The sequence below is a fragment of the Scatophagus argus genome, chromosome 5, assembly GCF_020382885.2.
Source record: "Scatophagus argus isolate fScaArg1 chromosome 5, fScaArg1.pri, whole genome shotgun sequence".
In the NCBI taxonomy this organism is placed as follows: domain Eukaryota; kingdom Metazoa; phylum Chordata; class Actinopteri; family Scatophagidae; genus Scatophagus; species Scatophagus argus.
This window is the reverse complement of record NC_058497.1, coordinates 21,803,811-21,820,517: the sequence shown is the minus strand read 5'-3', so window position 1 is coordinate 21,820,517 and position 16,707 is coordinate 21,803,811. Positions and strand designations below refer to the sequence as shown.

Sequence of the window (16,707 nt, the reverse complement as noted above, 5' to 3'; positions counted from 1 at the left end):
TTTCTTTTGTAAAACCGTCCTGATCACATCACTGACGAGACAGGACAGGAGGACAATTGTGAGGTTTAACACAACACTCATTGTTTCATGTAATCAGAATTTCCTTTTCAGCAGTGGTGCGAAGTAACAACAGTTATTCAAATATTGGACTTGGAAAGTACAATTTTGGGATACTTCTATTCCATTACAATTCTGAGGCAAATAGTGTTCTTTTACTCCACTACATTTAGCGATGCGATTTTGTACAATGAGTATATTTACTTTCGGTACTTAAAGGATATTTTGATGCCAGTACTTATGTACTTTTACTTAAGTAAACATTTAAATGCATGACTTTTAATTGTAACAGTGTATTTATGCACTGTGGTATTGCTACCTTTACTGAAATACGAGCTCTGAGTACTTCTACCACCTCTGATTTTCAAATAACATCTCGCTCCAATGCAAACAGAATATCGGTATGTTGTATTAATACCACACAATTAATACAATATCAACACTGTATTAAAAAACGTTTCTGACAAACTGCTGCACCTGCAGAATGCAAGCTGTCTGATTGTGGGTGGACATCACATATTGGCATCAGCCTCATTATCGTCAAGGTCCTCCTGTCCCTCCTCTGGATGATTTCTTTTATTCACTATGTATAGTAAAGGCAAAGGATGACATCAAGTGTAATTGCCCATGGTTTAAAATAGCATTAGTAACACAACATATGGCTTGGTTCAATGCACTGCTTTTGCACTTTTATCTATTGCATCAACAACCTCATATACACTAGAGTAAAGCTCACTTTTTGTTTATTTCATTTATTTCACCTTAAATATGCTTGTTTTAACATGGGGGGAGAAAAAGAACAGAATCAATCACTTTGTTTAAACCGAGGTTATCACATCAGTCACTAAATGTATATATTTTCTAATTTTACAGGAATTGGTTTAAAGAAAAGGCCACTGTTGGTTTGTTACACACCTGTAAAGTGTCTTGAGAAAACTGTGTTATGAATTGGCACTTTAAATAAAATTGAATTGAATTGAATTTGTTAAAGAATGTAGCTGTGCAGTTTCTCTTTTTGATATAGTAGATTTCTGTCAGACATACTGACCACAACAGTTATTTGTATTTGTGTTTCATTTCAAACATGATGACATACTTGATGTGACTACCAGTACCAGTGTCACCAAATCCACTCAAAGAAATTCAGTCTGGTTTGCTGACAGTATGGCTGAGATTGTCTCTTGAAAAGGTTTGAAATGAAGGAAATAATCACACAAAAAAAAACAAATCTGCCCCAGTCTGTTTACACACACAAGCACTTCCTAAACCCCAATCTTAATCTACATCTGTATTAAAGCGCTTTGGAAAGATAAATCACGCTAGAGAAATGGTCAAGGGGTGACATAGCACATTGCAAGCATTAACAAAGACTCTCTATTGATTTAGGGTTGGAGCTGTTATAAAGTGCATACAAAAGGAGGGGAAGGACCAGTGGGATTGCTAAGGCTTGAATACTTCCAGAGCATCGTGCCAGTCGTCTTTATGATGCCAGTCAGTGTGATGGTGAGCCTCAGGGATTACTCCAGACAGACAGCTCAGTAAGACAACTGATTAAATAGTAGTGAGAAGAGAGAAAATGTTTAATTCAGCCATATTTAGTATTCATGGGATGGACAGCCATACAAGAGTTCACCTTGAGGGGTCATCGGGAGAGAAAGTCCAGAATCCCAAAGAGCTGCCAAGCCAAGTTTCCACATAGCACTTGGAAACACAATTGATTGTGTTTTTAATTGCTTTGATTATCAAGTTTACTTTGGCTGAATTGGAAATGGTAATACTACACAGAGCGAATTAACAGATTGATACGCTGCGTATTCTGTTGGGCGGTTCTTGTTCCATCGTGATGGATTCACCAGCAATGTCAGTGCTGAACTTTAACTGGTGGGTATAAATTAACATGTTCATCATATATTCGTGTCACCACATTAATGCATTACAGTCAGCTTTAATATGCCTGTGTGCATGTTTCATGGCAAAAGAGTGTCTTACAAAAATGAAGTGAAGAATTGTGCACAATTGGTTTTGTTGGGACGTTATAAATAAAAATAATTAATTGCTCATTTCAGCACATTTATTATATCACAGCACAATTAGTGTTTCAAAATAGCTTGTGGAGGAGTAGAGTACAACTGTGCTACATATAAGAAGGACACAGCATGATTAATGCTTATGCAAAAGAAGACTGTATAGTTTGAACTGTGGATTATTCCCACTTGCAACAACATAATAGAAAAAAACATGTGATTCACCTTAGGCACAGAACAATGCGGGATTAAGCCACTGTGATGTGCATCGTTTTCAGGACTTCAAAGATTTATAAACATAAGTTTGGAAATTCTTCATCATAATAATCTCAAAACCTGCAGTTCAGTGTTTGCAGCTTCAAGTAATTCAAAACAATACTGTTTGTATTAGCTTGGCTCGGTGAAAGAGCGCCAGCTATAGAGACATGATGAAATCCCTGTGCCGAAATACCTCACTGTGACGTTCAAAACTAATTCAATTATATGCATCACCAGTTCAATAGACCTACAGAATTGGGTTATTGTCTGAAATGATGAAAAAAAGAAAAATACCAATAAATCGTGTGTGAATGAAGTTTAATGTAAAAATGAGAGTTGCCAAAATGGGCTTCAAGAAGGAAGGATATGATTTCTGCAGTCATCTGCCAAGTTATTTACGCTGCATCAACTACAGAACATATTTACTATGCATCGTCAGAGGAATTCCTGTAGTGGTGAGAAAATGTGGTGTGAACAGTTTACTTTGAGTCAGCCTGGAAGCTTTTTAATGAAAATACAAACATGCAATAACTTACACAAATGGGCTTATATCTTATCATAATGTAGTTGTAAGCAGATATAAGAAGAAATAAGAATTATTGTGTTTATTTTAGTATTTGTCAGCAATTCTAACTCCACCTTTGACAACACTTTTTATATCATTACACCATGTTTTATTACTTGTCATGTATTATGTGTTTATATAGCACTGACCATTTATTCCTGTCCACAGGAGGAGTTATGATTTTCGAAATGTACGTTATTGTACACTTGTGCTTACTACTACATTACAGTGTGTTATAAACCAATTATTAAATGTTTTTACACTACTTATAAATGCAAAGCAGGGCAAATAACATAAAAGTTTCAAAAACAGCAATGTGGAAAGTTTTTGCTGAGTCTAACTCGTGCAGACTGCATCTATAGGTGCCATTAGTCATATAAACAAGCACAGTGCATCACATATGGCTCTAGAGGAGGAAATATTTCATATTTCAAAAATTTACAGTATTTTTCATATACTGTATAGGCTGGTTCATTAAATCAAGGCTACATGTTTGGATTTTGATCGATAGCTCATTGAATTACACATTGAGTGTGCATCACATCTGTGGAAAGTCAATATAGATGATGGGCTTCAAGACGAGAACCTGGGGCCTCATTTACAAAAATGTTTTTAGATTTATGTTTGAACTTAGTCTTAAGATCATTTCCGACAGTGTGCTTATCTTTGATTCATAAAAGATGCTGAGCATAAAAAACCTTGCTTACCCAATTTTAAGAATCCCATCTGTATCTTATGCACCTGTTATTTATAAATGCCAAATCGACTTAAATTGACAGCACCTGCATTTCAATTTCTCCTTTTGTAATGCCAGCACAGACGAGTGTTTGTGTCAGGAATAGCCATAGAGGAATAGAAAAAATGAAACTCTTTGGAGACAAGGTTATGCTGCTGGTAGAGGGCACTGAAGCCAATCAACGTACATTATTTGAAGGACTAAATAGGTTGACAACAAAGTAGCTTGGGAGTGTGTTATGGCCACATATTGTTCATACAAGTTCACTTCTAGGATTTATATGCATCTAAAAAAGTTTCAAAGTTTCCAAGTTTAAAATGTGCTTACAGATCAGATCATTTTCAAGCCAAAGTAAGGTTCTATAAATTACTATTTATATGTGTTCTGCTTAAGTTCTACCATTGATCAAAACTGTTCCTACCTAAAAGTTATGAAGACTTGCTGTCCATCAGACATGATAGCTTAGTCATCATTCTCCTTCTACCCACTACCTCCACTGGGTCGAGAGAGCACCCTAGGGCAGAGCTGGCCTTCCTAACCAGCCTATTTGGCCTCTTCCTATCAGCAATCGAAATGCTGCTGCCCCAGCAGACCACTCCATAGACGATGGCTGATGCCACCACAGAGTCATAAGTGATGCCGGATTGTCCTGACCTTCACCACTTATCAAACTTGTCTCCGCAGTGTTGCTATAAAGATGTTACAGGACAGGAAAGGACCCCACAGAATTTGTGAAACTCTTTGATCTGCTGAGCTATCTCACTGACATGAAGCCTAAACTCACAACATTCAAGAAAGAAGGCTATTCATCATACAGTAAGTGACCTCTACACATTTCTTTAAAACTAAATGTTGTAGCTACATGGTGCAGTCTATGAGTTGAAGGACAGTGACAATTTCCATTGTTTTGGTTGTTTCTGTTCTGTATAATGAGTCAGGTTAGAACACAGACTCTCACAGTGCATAACCTTTGCACTTTGCAGCCTAGAGGTTGGAGAAGCGGCTTGTGATCGGAGGGTCACCGGTTCGATTCCCCCACCGGACGGGCAGGAAAAATCTGGGTGTGGTGGAGTGATTAATGCGAAAAAATGCCCCCCCCCCTTCATTAGCTGGCAACTTAACCCCCCAATATGCTCCCCGGGCGCTTGATGCTGCCCACTGCTCCTGTGTGTGTTTCACTGCATGTAATTTGCCGGGTGTTGCATGTGTGTGTTCAACTAAGGATGGGATAAATGCAGTAGTCAAATTCAGTATGTGTGTACGTAAAAATATATATATACTGCCAATAAAAGTTGATTCTTCTTCTTCCTTTATTTCAGGGTTTTGTCCAGGAAATCATGAATAGTGAGAATGGTAAATCACCGAGAACCTGATGGATCTCATCCTATGGTGAGCTCAGCAACCTAAAAAAAATGGTCACATTAGTTGTTTGTTTGAATATCATTGGGAGTGGTCTCCAGACATCTGAACAGTTAGTCAATCCTGACTGGCAAAGTCAGTCTAATTGGTCACGTTTTCATGATACCTGAATAAAACTCAGGACATTACCTCGTCCCTGAACATATCTGGATCAGTCATGTTAGTTAGATTTTCATTTGCAAAGGTGTTTGGTTAATAATTAAGACAACAACTCCCAAGATCCCACTCTGCTTCACTATGTATTCAAACTACATGTTTTGTTTTCATTGTTTTGACTGAGATACCCCTAGTGGCAGAAATGACATACTGTGCATTTATTTTTATTGTCTGTTAACTTCTGGAAAAAGTAAGAATGAAGACAATAGTTCACTTAGATTAACAAAGGAGATAGTTGCTAAGGAGTTGTCTGCACTTCATTTGTTACGATTTTATTGACCCGTACTGATCAGTGGTACTGTTAATGACTTGAGCTATGACTGTGGCTGTAGCACAGGTCAGTTTCCCCAGTGATAAGTGGAACCAGAAAGAACATGTTTACTATTTTTACATCTAGCAAGTAGATATCGGCAATGAATCTCTGGTGGAAGGAGCACATGGCTATGACTAAGGTGTGTTGTCATTTTCCTCTTAGCTATTCATAGCCATATCTCAAGGCACAAATTTGTCATGGCTTTAGTTAGAGCTGCATTTTCGACAATGTCAGGATCATATCCTGCAGCATCACAAGTGCCTCTCGTCAGTTCATTTACCTAAGGAATCAAGGAAGTGGACATTCACAGTGTGCAACAACAAGCAAAAAAGCATTAAAGGTTAGTGAGCCATAAATCAAATATTCTTTGACACTTTTCCTTTGAATTAGCACTTTGGCATTTTCAAGTCAGGACATGTAGTCTGCTGTTCTGTATGTCCACTGTTGTATAGTTACAGCTGCAAAGGAAGAGACTCACCCGAAAAAATGAAAGAGAAAATCAATGAAGCATCTTGGAAGTCATCTGTGCACAGAATGAAACAAATTGAAGGTGGGAAGTAAAAATGAATCCTTTATTGAAAGAACCTTTATGACTGATTTCTTACAAAAGCTGGAAATTTATAATCCCCAGGTCATTCCTTCATCAAAGGTATTGTGACATTATGTAAATTGTTCCATCAAAACATGACAGATCATATTTGAACTTAGAAAAGAGGCATTCTTTGTCACTGATGTCAGCTCATTTGATGACATGTTACACAGATGGGATTGGAGTTGCTCAGCAGTATTTTGACAGATTGATACTAATTGATTGAGAGCCAGCACATGTTTAATAATACACATATGAATTTTCTTTGCAAATTTTCCTGGCTATTTAGAGGAGGGATGACTACTTAGTCATAGTCATATACAGTACTGTTGAAGACATCAACCGATACATTCAGCTTCTACTTACTGTAGAAAAGCTAACAGAAAAAGCAACATTAGACCCAGAAATGAAGCAAAAGGATGTGGAAGAGGTTTCTCAACCTGATTTAGAGCATCATGTCCCGGGGGACAAGATGGAGTTGTGGTTGCGCCTTAGAGTCGAGCTCTCCTCCATGAACAAGCAGACAGAAGACTTCTCTGATGAGTCTTCTGAAGAGGCGAGTTAGAAGTCTGAGTGGAGTGAGTATCCACTCTGTGAGGGCAAAGAGAGAACCTGGAACATCAGGATGAGTACAGGAGTACCGAACTGGCACCAGGACAGCCAGCTGACCAAGATCTCCCAAGACAAAAGAGGGACTGGGACTCAAATCAGGATGAACAAACCCTACTCACAACTCTGCATCCAGTATCTGTTTGTCAGTTAAGGATATGTTCTTCAAAAAGCTAATTCATTGCTAAAGAAAAATGCATAAATGAGATAATGTAGAGCACTGTGGGTTATTTTAGAGGTTTTACAAAGGAAATCCAGGCTGTTGTCAGTATCTTGCTGTAGTGAAATGTGAAAGGCTACAGTTCTAGACTTTTTTACCTCATAAAATTAGTCTAACATCTTAATCTGCGTGTGTAATTGATGAATGTCATATTTGATCCAAATAACAACTGAATTTTCTTCTGCTAAATCATTATTATATTATTGCTTAATTTTTCTTTGGTTAAAACAGCACTTTTGGGATCCAGGTTATGTGTTGTATTCGATTAAAACATATTAACATCTCGAAATAACAGGTTATCCCATATTTTTCATCTTTGATAATATAATGCTGCCCTCTGCTGGGCAATGCGGACCAACCAAGTTTGTAGGTAAATTCACTCTGATGCCTGCTGAACATTTCGGCATTTCGACGCCATCTGCAAGCTGCATGTGCTCGTGATTTCTTTTCATTACATAAGTCTGTGTTCATCTGGACTCCACCAGGCTGTCTATTATAGATCTAGTCCTGGTAAAAAGGCAGTAGGTCTGAACTCTGAAACTCATTCAGGGTTCAAACACAACATTAGAACATATCAGGTATGCTGGGTAATAGTAAGAATTTATAATGGACTTTCAGAGATACAGTACATGAGTGTATACTGTATGAAAGGAGTGCACTGCGTGTTATATATTTTCCACACAGTGTACTCCTTTCTATTTTTGTTCAATAATGGCATGATTTAATTATCAAAGAGCTAGCACACACAGTTGTTCAAAATTTATGTAACAACTAATGAAAAAATGGAGAAAGACTTTGCATGGTTGTATTATCTATAATTCATAGGAGGAAAATCAACAGATTTCATAAACAGATATGAAGCATATTGTTGACTATGTTGTCCAATTATTAATGTGGCATGAGACCTGAAAATCCTGTAATACACACTGATGCCAATTGAGGAAAGAAACACCTAGGGCAAGGTGTGATCTGCAGCACATGCAGGAGTATTAAAATTGCAAATAAAACTGAGGACCTTGAGAAAACCCTCAGTAAAACACTGTTTTAATGCTCCTTTTTGAAATATATGTCTGTTTTTCAAAAAGGAGTTAGAACTCTGTTTCTCAGATTTCAGCAATGTTGTCGCTGTCTTGAATTTGGATGAGGTCCCAGGTGTAACTGCTCAGTAACATCCATAAAAACATCAGACATGTGAACACACACTCACAATCCATTTGTGTGCTTGCATGTGAGACAAATAACAGCTAAAATGATACTGAATGCATTTCCATTTATGAGTCAACATTTACTTTCAGGAGAATTGACTTCAATGACAAGGCACCAGTCAAATAACCCTGTATATTTATTCTCTAGGTCTGACCACTACCTCCCTTCAATGCCAAAGTAAATCTGAAAGACGTCACAACAGCCTTTCTCATTTAAAAACTGGTAGAGCTGCCCAAGGTCCATGTGATTACCTCTGTTCCCATGGGGGTCAAACATCGCCTCTTCAAAGCCTGTGAATTTGCGCAAGGAGTCAATACTTTCAACAGTCCTGCTGTCCTCGCCCTGGCGATCAAGGGGAACATCCTCTCTATGTCGAATCATGATCTTCTTCCATGTCAGAACCTTCACTCTGTGAAATGGGAAAAAGTTTGGAAAATAATAAACTTGGCACCTCAGCAGGCTTCTGGCTCTGACATCAGTTGCTAAAAATAACAACAGTCAAGATACCTGGACCAGAACTCCTCGCAGGCATACTGGGGACCTTCCACACACACAATACCAGGCTTCCCAGGCATGCTAAACCCTGACAGGCCCAGCTCCTTGGACCACTCCAAGATGTTCTTCCTCTTCACCTTGTTGTAGATGTGGTGACTGTAAATCCACAGTCGGCTGAACACTTCCTGTGGCCGTGGAGAGTCAGACTCTTTCTTGGGAGCCGCTGCTGCTGCTGATAAGCTCTTATTAATGAAGAGCTGCAGGTTGTCTTTCACCCAGTCCACAGCCGAGAGCACACACACTTCCCCCTGGCAGTTTCCCACGAGGTATGTGTTGAGATCTGTGTGGAGCTGTGTCTGCTGGGCCCTGCTGAGACCAGCACACCTGGGGCACAAATAAAACATGTTGCTGGAAGGATTCAAAGAAGATTCAAGGCCTTTGGAACTTAAAGTTTACATCCTTGGGCGTAAAATACTTCTGATGGAAGTCTTGAATATTCTAGTTTGCAGTACAACATCAAACAAACAAACAAAATTACTATAACAGATCTTCATGGGGTTGAGAGTTGAGAGGACAGGCTTAATAATCAATATGAACGACTACTCTCATTATAATATTCTCTTAAAACAAATTGCAAGGAGTTGTTTTTTTCTTTAGGGTTTCTGCAGCTGCAGTTTACACATAATCTCTTCACTACTAGATTGCTATAGTTTAAATATGCAAAATTTATGATGAAAATTCGACTTTATGGTTTGTGTCAGATACTGACCACTTATCCTCGTGAACACTTAGTAACAGAAAATAATCTCCTACTTTCAGCCACAATACATAATTTGTTTTCTGTGCCATTAATCTACTGCGCATCTATGTAATGATTTAATTTAATTTTCACATTAGGCAAATCAATTACACTGTTTTTCTTGGCGTCTTTTTTTGTGGCTCTTTGCAGATGAGCCTGCAGCCTCCTACTGCAGGGTTTATGAAATGAAAACTTCTCCAGAAAGAATGGCAAAGCTGAAATGTGCTCACCGGAGTAATTTAATAAAAAAAACACCAGCTGTCTAACTCTGGAAGCTGATTTGACATTTCATTACTGGCTCCTGTTAACACATGACCTCTAAATGGAAAACGTACAGGGAGGGAAAAAAGCCTGCACATTCAACATAGATGAGTCTCCACCACTGTCTGCATGTAAATATAAATCTTTATATACAATCTATGGTCTCTACTGTGGGGCTGCTATTATTTTTTTTTTCATTATCAATAAATCTGATGATTATATCCACTAACAGTTTCATAATTTGGTGATTAATCATCTTCTAGTCTATAAAATGTCACAAAATTGTGAGAAACGCTCATGATGATTTCCGAGAGCCCAAAATGACATCTTCACTTTGCTTTTTTTGTCCGACCAACCGTCCAAAATCCAAAGACTAATCATTTACTGTCATAAATGACAAAGGAAAGCAGCAAATACTCACATTTAAGAAGCTTCAACCAGCATTTTAACATGAAAAATGACTGAAAGGATTGATCAACTGTCAAAATAGCTGGCCACTAATTTTCTTTTTATAGACTGATCAATGTAACTCTACTGGTGCCCCGTATATTAGATTATATGAACATATTGTGTCGCTGTTTTGCATCATTCAGACCTCAGTTTCTAATAATTATAAACTAACTTTTTGTTAAAGAAGAGTGTATCACCTTCATCACACATCAAAAGTGGACAGTTGCTTACCGGACTGTAATCTCTGGTAACACACTGGGATATTCGGACGGATAAGCACAGGACAGAATGACATCCGTCTGAGTAGAGCAACGAAATAAGACAAAAATAACTGCTTTAGGACACGTTTAAAGAACACTGACATACTATGACAGCCGGTTGTTAGGTTACCGTCTCCAAGCTTACAGTGTCCAGCTTCTGCTTGATGAGAAACTGAGGTCTTGAAGGTGGAGGGCTGTCTGTTGAATCTGAACACTCCACATAGTCCCTGAGCTCAGCGAGGGCCAGCTGGTCTGTCATCTCCAGTTCCTCCTGGGTGGGAAACATGCTAGTCAGCAGCTCTATCTCGGCAAGCTGAGACTCTGCCCACTCCAAGTAAGACATGCTGATAAAGGCAAATTATCTTCACCACTGCAACACAAACAGCAACTGTTTTAAACAGTCTTCTGTCTCCGCATTCAAAGTTGCATGTCGTTATTTAGGAATAAGAAGTTCATTGTATACCAGAAACTAAATTGTAACGGGTTCGGGTGCAATAAACTACATGTCCAGAATGAGCCGAACACGGCAGGTTAGTGTAACACCTGAACGTCTGTATGAGCACCGCCAGTTACGTACCACAGCTAGTCATTGAGCTTTGTTTCTACACGGATTGTTTTAAGCGACGCACACAGGAAACACACGTAGGGAGCAGCAGAAACAGCGACACCACATTTTGTTCCTCTGTTGTCTGCATGTGTCAGCTGGGATTTTTCTGCCAAATCAACGGAGTGATTTTTTTTCGGCTTTGAAACTTCATAGGACTGTTTTCTCACCTGAGATCTTGTTTTATACGGCTGGCATTAGCAAACAAAGTGAATTATGTCACGATTTTTGAATTCATTCACACAAAGTAAACGAAATTGAAAACTGAAGGGTTTCTGTTCCGTTTCTGACAGTAAGTTGACTGGCCCATGAGGATGGTCATGGAATTACGCTGTTTGTTTGCCTTTTATTTGTATTATGCGGCATTATAATCTCATGTAGCTAACGTTCAAGTCACCGCTGTGTCTGATTTCCACTCATCTGTAAATGTGCTAAACGTCAGGTGAAAATGGGGAAGAAAAGGGGGAAGGACAAGAGCTCCAGAGAGGAAGATGACATCGATCTGACAGGTAAAGAATGTTCCAGCATCATCTACACGTCACGTGACAACCTGTGGAAGGCCTGCGATGACTTTCACACTTTGTGTTTTATTTTTCCTCTTCATAGGTCCATCCTGCAGACACATTAAGAAGGGAACTGACCAAACTCTTCTTAAGAAACTCTCTGGAAATTCTGATTGGATGAGTTGCCAGGATTGTAAGCATGAAAAAGATAAAGAAAATGTGAACACCGCTCTGCAACAGGACTCTGAAGAGGAGCAAGAAACAGCACTATGGATGTGTTTGAAATGTGGCCATCGGGTGAGTTTATTCAACCCATATTTATGATTGTGATAGCGTATGAAGTGTCTTCCTGCAAAACGATAACATATTTCTTCTCTGTCAGGGATGTGGGCGAAATTCTGAGAGCCAGCATGCTGTTAAACATTATGAGACTCCTCGGTCAGATCCACATTGCCTGGTGATCAGTTTGGACAGCTGGACTGTTTGGTGAGTATGTGGTTGTGATGTGTTTATCATGTAGACATCAGTTGTGTTTGAAATAAGAAGTACTTGTTCCTTTCTTTCATGTGCTGGCAAACTTTCAGGTGTTACATATGTGATGATGAAGTTCACTACTGCAGAACTGGACATTTGGCTCAGCTGGTGACCAACCTAAAAAAACAAATCTCTGCACATCCCATAATAAAAGATCAGAAAAGTAGGTTTCATTGAATTTTTTTTGTTTGTTTTTGGTAACATTGTATTATTGGAAATACACGTTTCTATCACCATGTTCGGTCAACTCGTATTTAGGTGTGAAGGAGGAAGACAGCATGATGAAAGTTCAGCAGGAGACAGAGAGTGCTGTAAAAGCAGAGGACAGCGGGGACAACGAAAACAAAGAAAACAACGACCGCCAAAAGAAAAATGCCAAGAAAGATAATGTTGGGAAATCACAGAAGTCTGTCACGTCTGAAGACAGTGGAGGTGTTTCAGTTAAGGGACTGAGTAACCTGGGAAACACATGTTTCTTTAATGCAGTCATTCAGGTAAGAGCTGCTTTACCGGAGTAACTAGGAGAGATGTCCTAAATCATAGAGTTATTAGTAATTGCTGTCATTGTCTTTTCTAGAATCTGTCTCAAACGCACCTCTTAAGACAGACTCTCAACAAAGTGACAGAAGAGAAGATGAGTCTTAAGATTGAGCCCGGTGCCTCCTCGGATCTGGTGTGTTGCCATTATTCTTTAAATGTTTGCTTTTAACTGTGAAGATGGTACATTTATCCTACCTAAAATACACTTTTTATTACTCAAATACTTCTTTTTATTATGATTACAGGAGCCTATTGGAGTGCAGTTGGACAAGCCCGGATCCCTGACTTTGACTATGTGTCAGCTACTGAATGAGATCCAGGAATCCAAGAAGGGTGTGGTAATGCCGCGGGAGTTGTTCACACAAGTTTGTAAAAAGTGAGTGCAAATACGAGTTCAGGTGACGCTGAACCTTAGGATGCACTTAGAATGTTCTTCCTAGCATCATCGCGTTCAGCATCATTCATTGTCTTGTTTCCTTTCTGCAGGGCTGCCAGGTTCAAAGGATTTCAGCAGCAAGATAGCCAGGAGCTGCTGCGCTACCTTCTAGATGGGATGCGAGCTGAAGAGATCAAAGTACGTGTTCAGTTTTAAACGATACAAATGCTTTGTGGCAGTATAACAGAACAGTGAGGTGATATGTATTAAACTGTGCACTTAGATTTCTCATCTAAGGTCCATTGGCAGCAGGTCATTTAAACTCTAAATTTAGTCACCAATCAAGGACACACCGTGTGAAATCCAAAGAATCATTGCTAAATAGCCTTTTTTCCCCTCTCATTTAATGACCTCAGAGGTTTCGCTTTCCCAGAGAGCCATTCAGATCAGTTGGTTAATTTTCACAGAGAGGTAGTTTTATAAGAGTGCAATCAGTGTTAAGAGGCTGAAATTATTGAGATTCTGTGAAAGTGTTGTACAAGAGCTCCTCCTAATGGTTTATCATAAGGTTATTTTTATCAACTACATTTTAAGGCTGTGTTTGTGTCTACAGCGGGTAAACTCTGGGATTATGGAGGCACTCAAAGAATCTAGAAAAAGCATAGACGGAGAGCAGCTGAAAACACTATTTAAAGGTAAGTAACTCGGCTATAAGTGAATCACCTTGTAGTCAGTGTTATATTGGTAGCATCCTACAATATTATACAATCTAATATGTAAATGTGGTCGTCTGATTTCAGAGTACGAGAAAAATGGACTTCCTAAAAACTTTGTTGACCACGTTTTTGGTGGAGAAATGACCAGTACTATAATGTGTCAGCAGTGTAAAACAGTATGTATTGTGGACAAACACTGAAGAAAATTTACATGACTCTGTGTTATGGTGATGTCAAGCTAAATGGTCTCTACTTTGTACTTTCAGGTATCTGTAGTCACAGAGATGTTTTTAGATCTTTCTCTTCCTGTTTCTGATGAGGTAAAACCCTTATGAGTGCTTTTTGACAATTCATTGGGACAGTATTTGTTCTGTTCTTGAATTGTTTTACACGTGTGCACCCTCTTGTGACCACATCTAACAGGCTTACAGAAAGAAGACTCAGAAAAAGGGAGTTCAGAACACCAGTGAGTCAAGCCCGGATGGCAGAAACAGCCCCGCTTTGACCAACAGAAATGATGACTCTGTCACCATAGCTGGCAGCAAGTACCAGCAGAAGAAAGCAAAGAAGCAGGCCAAGAAGCAAGCAAAGGTAAACTATATGGAGGAGGTTTTTCCCTGAATTCATCATTTCATGGTTCTTTAATCATTGTGTCTGTATTGTTTTATTGTTTTGGCTTACAGCATCAAAAGAGGCAGCAGAAGCTTGAGGGTAGAGTCACTTTGGACAGTCTCACATCTCTGAGCCACGCAGAAAGCAATCAAACGGGTCCTACTGCAGATGCAAAGGAAGGGGAAAATCCTGACAGTGAAACTCATGAAGAAGCCTCACTAAGCGAAGGGAATCCTGTACCAATCGGTGTGTCTGAACAGGACCAGAAGAACGCTGACACAGTCCCGAATGTGAAGGAAAAGGAAGAGGACGAGGATTCAGTGACTGAGTGTGACTCGTCAACGACCTCGTCAGTCAACAACCGTTTTACCGTCTTATCAGAGGATCAGCAATCAAAGAACAGCGTCGTATATGATGATATAATATCTGACATGCATGAGGAAGGAGAAGCAGATGCACAACTGGCAAGTGAAATGGAGAAAATAAAACTAGATGATGCCTTCATAGAAGACTCTGATGCTTCTGAACAAGTCGGGGAGAATGAAGACGAGCCTGTGGAGGCTAAAGAGTACACTGTAATAAATCAGGATCCAGAGCTGGCCTTCCACACACTGGCTACCAGGAAGGCCCCTGAAAAACAGGAGTGTTCAGTGCAGTCATGCCTCTTTCAATTCACAGAAGTGGAAACCCTCACACAGAACAACAGCCTGCTTTGTGTCACCTGCACTAAACAGCAGTCAAACAAAGACAAAGCTGGAGGTATGGCAAATTTCTCTCCATAATCTCCATAATACTTGACCTCTTGTTTGTGTGCTTTTTTGTTGATATTGTACACACTCGGCATGTTTGTCTATGTTGTGCAGGATCACAAATCCACTGATTCTAACAAGGCAAGACGCCAATTAAATTGTGTATCCTTGACTGTTTTTTCAAATGTTTTGCTGCTCCTTTTTTGCTCAAAGACTTTTTCCAGCTTTAAAGTTCATCTTTATTTGTGTTTTCGATAGGCTCCAAGAAAAATATCTATACAGATGCCTTGAAGCAAATGCTGATCTCCTCTCCCCCACCAGTGCTTACCCTTCATTTGAAGAGGTTTCAACAGGTAAGACAGCTGGAAGAAAATTCTGCATTTTAATCCAGCTAACTGTCAGCCAAGCTGCTTTTATTTGCAGAACACGTTGTTGTTGTTTTTTGGTCATTTTTCGTCTTGTATAAGGAACTCAAATGCTTCCCTCTATGGAATTTTAACAAGATGACTTTTGTTGTCTTTCCCTTAGAATGGATACAGTATATGTAAGGTGAATAGACATGTCCAGTTCCCCCTGGTGCTTGATCTTGCTCCATTTTGTGGAATTAAATGCAAGGTAACTACTGGGATTAACAGCTCTGCATTAAATATCATTAGTCATGTCTGCTTATTTGTAAATGTATAATTGTCCTGTTAAAGTCCAAGTACTAACAAAAATTTATTTACATGCAGAATGTGAGAGAGGGAGATACTCAGATTTTGTACAGTTTGTACGGTATCGTAGAGCACAGTGGAACAATGAGATCAGGTCATTACACAGCCTACGTGAAAGCAAGACCAGAGTGCCCTAAACCCTCATCCAATGGACTTGTAGGAGAAGGTAGGTATACTCATGCATGACACTCCCTAAAATAAGAACTTAAGGATCACCACTAACTCATCACTTCCTTTCAGGAGCTGCAGAGCCTCCCAGGGGATCCTGGTTCCATATCAGCGACACATGTGTTCAGCCTGTGAGCGAGAGTAAAGTCCAGAGTTGCCAAGCCTACCTCCTCTTCTATGAAAGAATCCTCTAATCGAACCATGCTTCACTACTCAGGAAATCCAGGCAAACTAACCTGCTGCTGCTGCTTCAGCTCTACATTTAAGGGATCTCAAAGAGTTGACCAACCTTCGCCTGTGATGACATAATTATACAGAAGTGACATTTGACAGTGTTGACATTTCATCACAATGGTGTCACACAGTGTTACGATTACCTATGGTCCAATGTGTAGGATCTAGTGGTATCTGGTGTTGAGGCTGGAGATTGCAACCAACTTTATAAAAAACACTCACCTCATCTTCCCTTTCTGGACATGTTGGATGGACTGTAGTTGTGAAAAACTTGAAAGGCCCTCTCTAGAGCAAGTGTTGGGTTTGTCTATTCCAGGCTACCATAGAAACATGGTGGTACAGCATGGTGGACTCCATCAAAGAGGACCCCACTCCCTCTATAGATATGAAAGGCTCATTCTAAGATAGTGTCCAAATGGCAATATTAAATCAAATTGAAGTGCTGTCCTAGTCTGATTCAGGTGACCTCATAATAAATCAGGTGATTTTACACATATGAAAACTACTAATTATGACCATTCCATTTCTGCCAATAGATCCC

General features: G+C 39.4%; 2 protein-coding genes across 6 annotated transcripts; one reads left to right on the top strand and one right to left on the bottom strand.

Moving 5' to 3' along the window:
* Positions 1–7,746: 7,746 nt before the first annotated feature.
* rwdd2b (RWD domain containing 2B) lies at positions 7,747–11,094 on the bottom strand. 3 transcript variants are annotated; one of them, XM_046389658.1, is made up of 5 exons: positions 10,995–11,094; positions 10,548–10,787; positions 10,389–10,456; positions 8,660–9,031; positions 7,747–8,561 (listed from the first exon to the last, which is right to left on the bottom strand). In XM_046389658.1, the coding sequence occupies exons 2-5, from the start codon at positions 10,758–10,760 to the stop codon at positions 8,309–8,311; spliced, it is 906 nt and encodes a 301-aa protein (XP_046245614.1). In that variant the 5' UTR covers positions 10,761–10,787; positions 10,995–11,094; the 3' UTR covers positions 7,747–8,308. The 3 variants fall into 3 exon arrangements, with proteins under 3 accessions (XP_046245614.1, XP_046245613.1, XP_046245615.1); XM_046389657.1 differs by having other exon boundaries at positions 10,881–11,065; XM_046389659.1 differs by having other exon boundaries at positions 10,563–11,065.
* usp16 (ubiquitin specific peptidase 16) lies at positions 10,625–16,609 on the top strand. 3 transcript variants are annotated; one of them, XM_046389647.1, is made up of 18 exons: positions 10,625–10,751; positions 11,464–11,530; positions 11,628–11,821; positions 11,907–12,010; positions 12,109–12,221; positions 12,317–12,552; positions 12,636–12,731; positions 12,844–12,974; positions 13,085–13,172; positions 13,588–13,669; positions 13,775–13,866; positions 13,957–14,010; positions 14,114–14,281; positions 14,374–15,061; positions 15,310–15,404; positions 15,580–15,666; positions 15,783–15,930; positions 16,005–16,609. In XM_046389647.1, the coding sequence occupies exons 2-18, from the start codon at positions 11,470–11,472 to the stop codon at positions 16,124–16,126; spliced, it is 2,559 nt and encodes an 852-aa protein (XP_046245603.1). In that variant the 5' UTR covers positions 10,625–10,751; positions 11,464–11,469; the 3' UTR covers positions 16,127–16,609. The 3 variants fall into 3 exon arrangements, with proteins under 3 accessions (XP_046245603.1, XP_046245602.1, XP_046245604.1); XM_046389646.1 differs by lacking the exon at positions 10,625–10,751 and adding an exon at positions 11,171–11,313; XM_046389648.1 differs by lacking the exon at positions 10,625–10,751 and adding an exon at positions 11,199–11,313 and having other exon boundaries at positions 11,460–11,530.
* Positions 16,610–16,707: the final 98 nt, after the last annotated feature.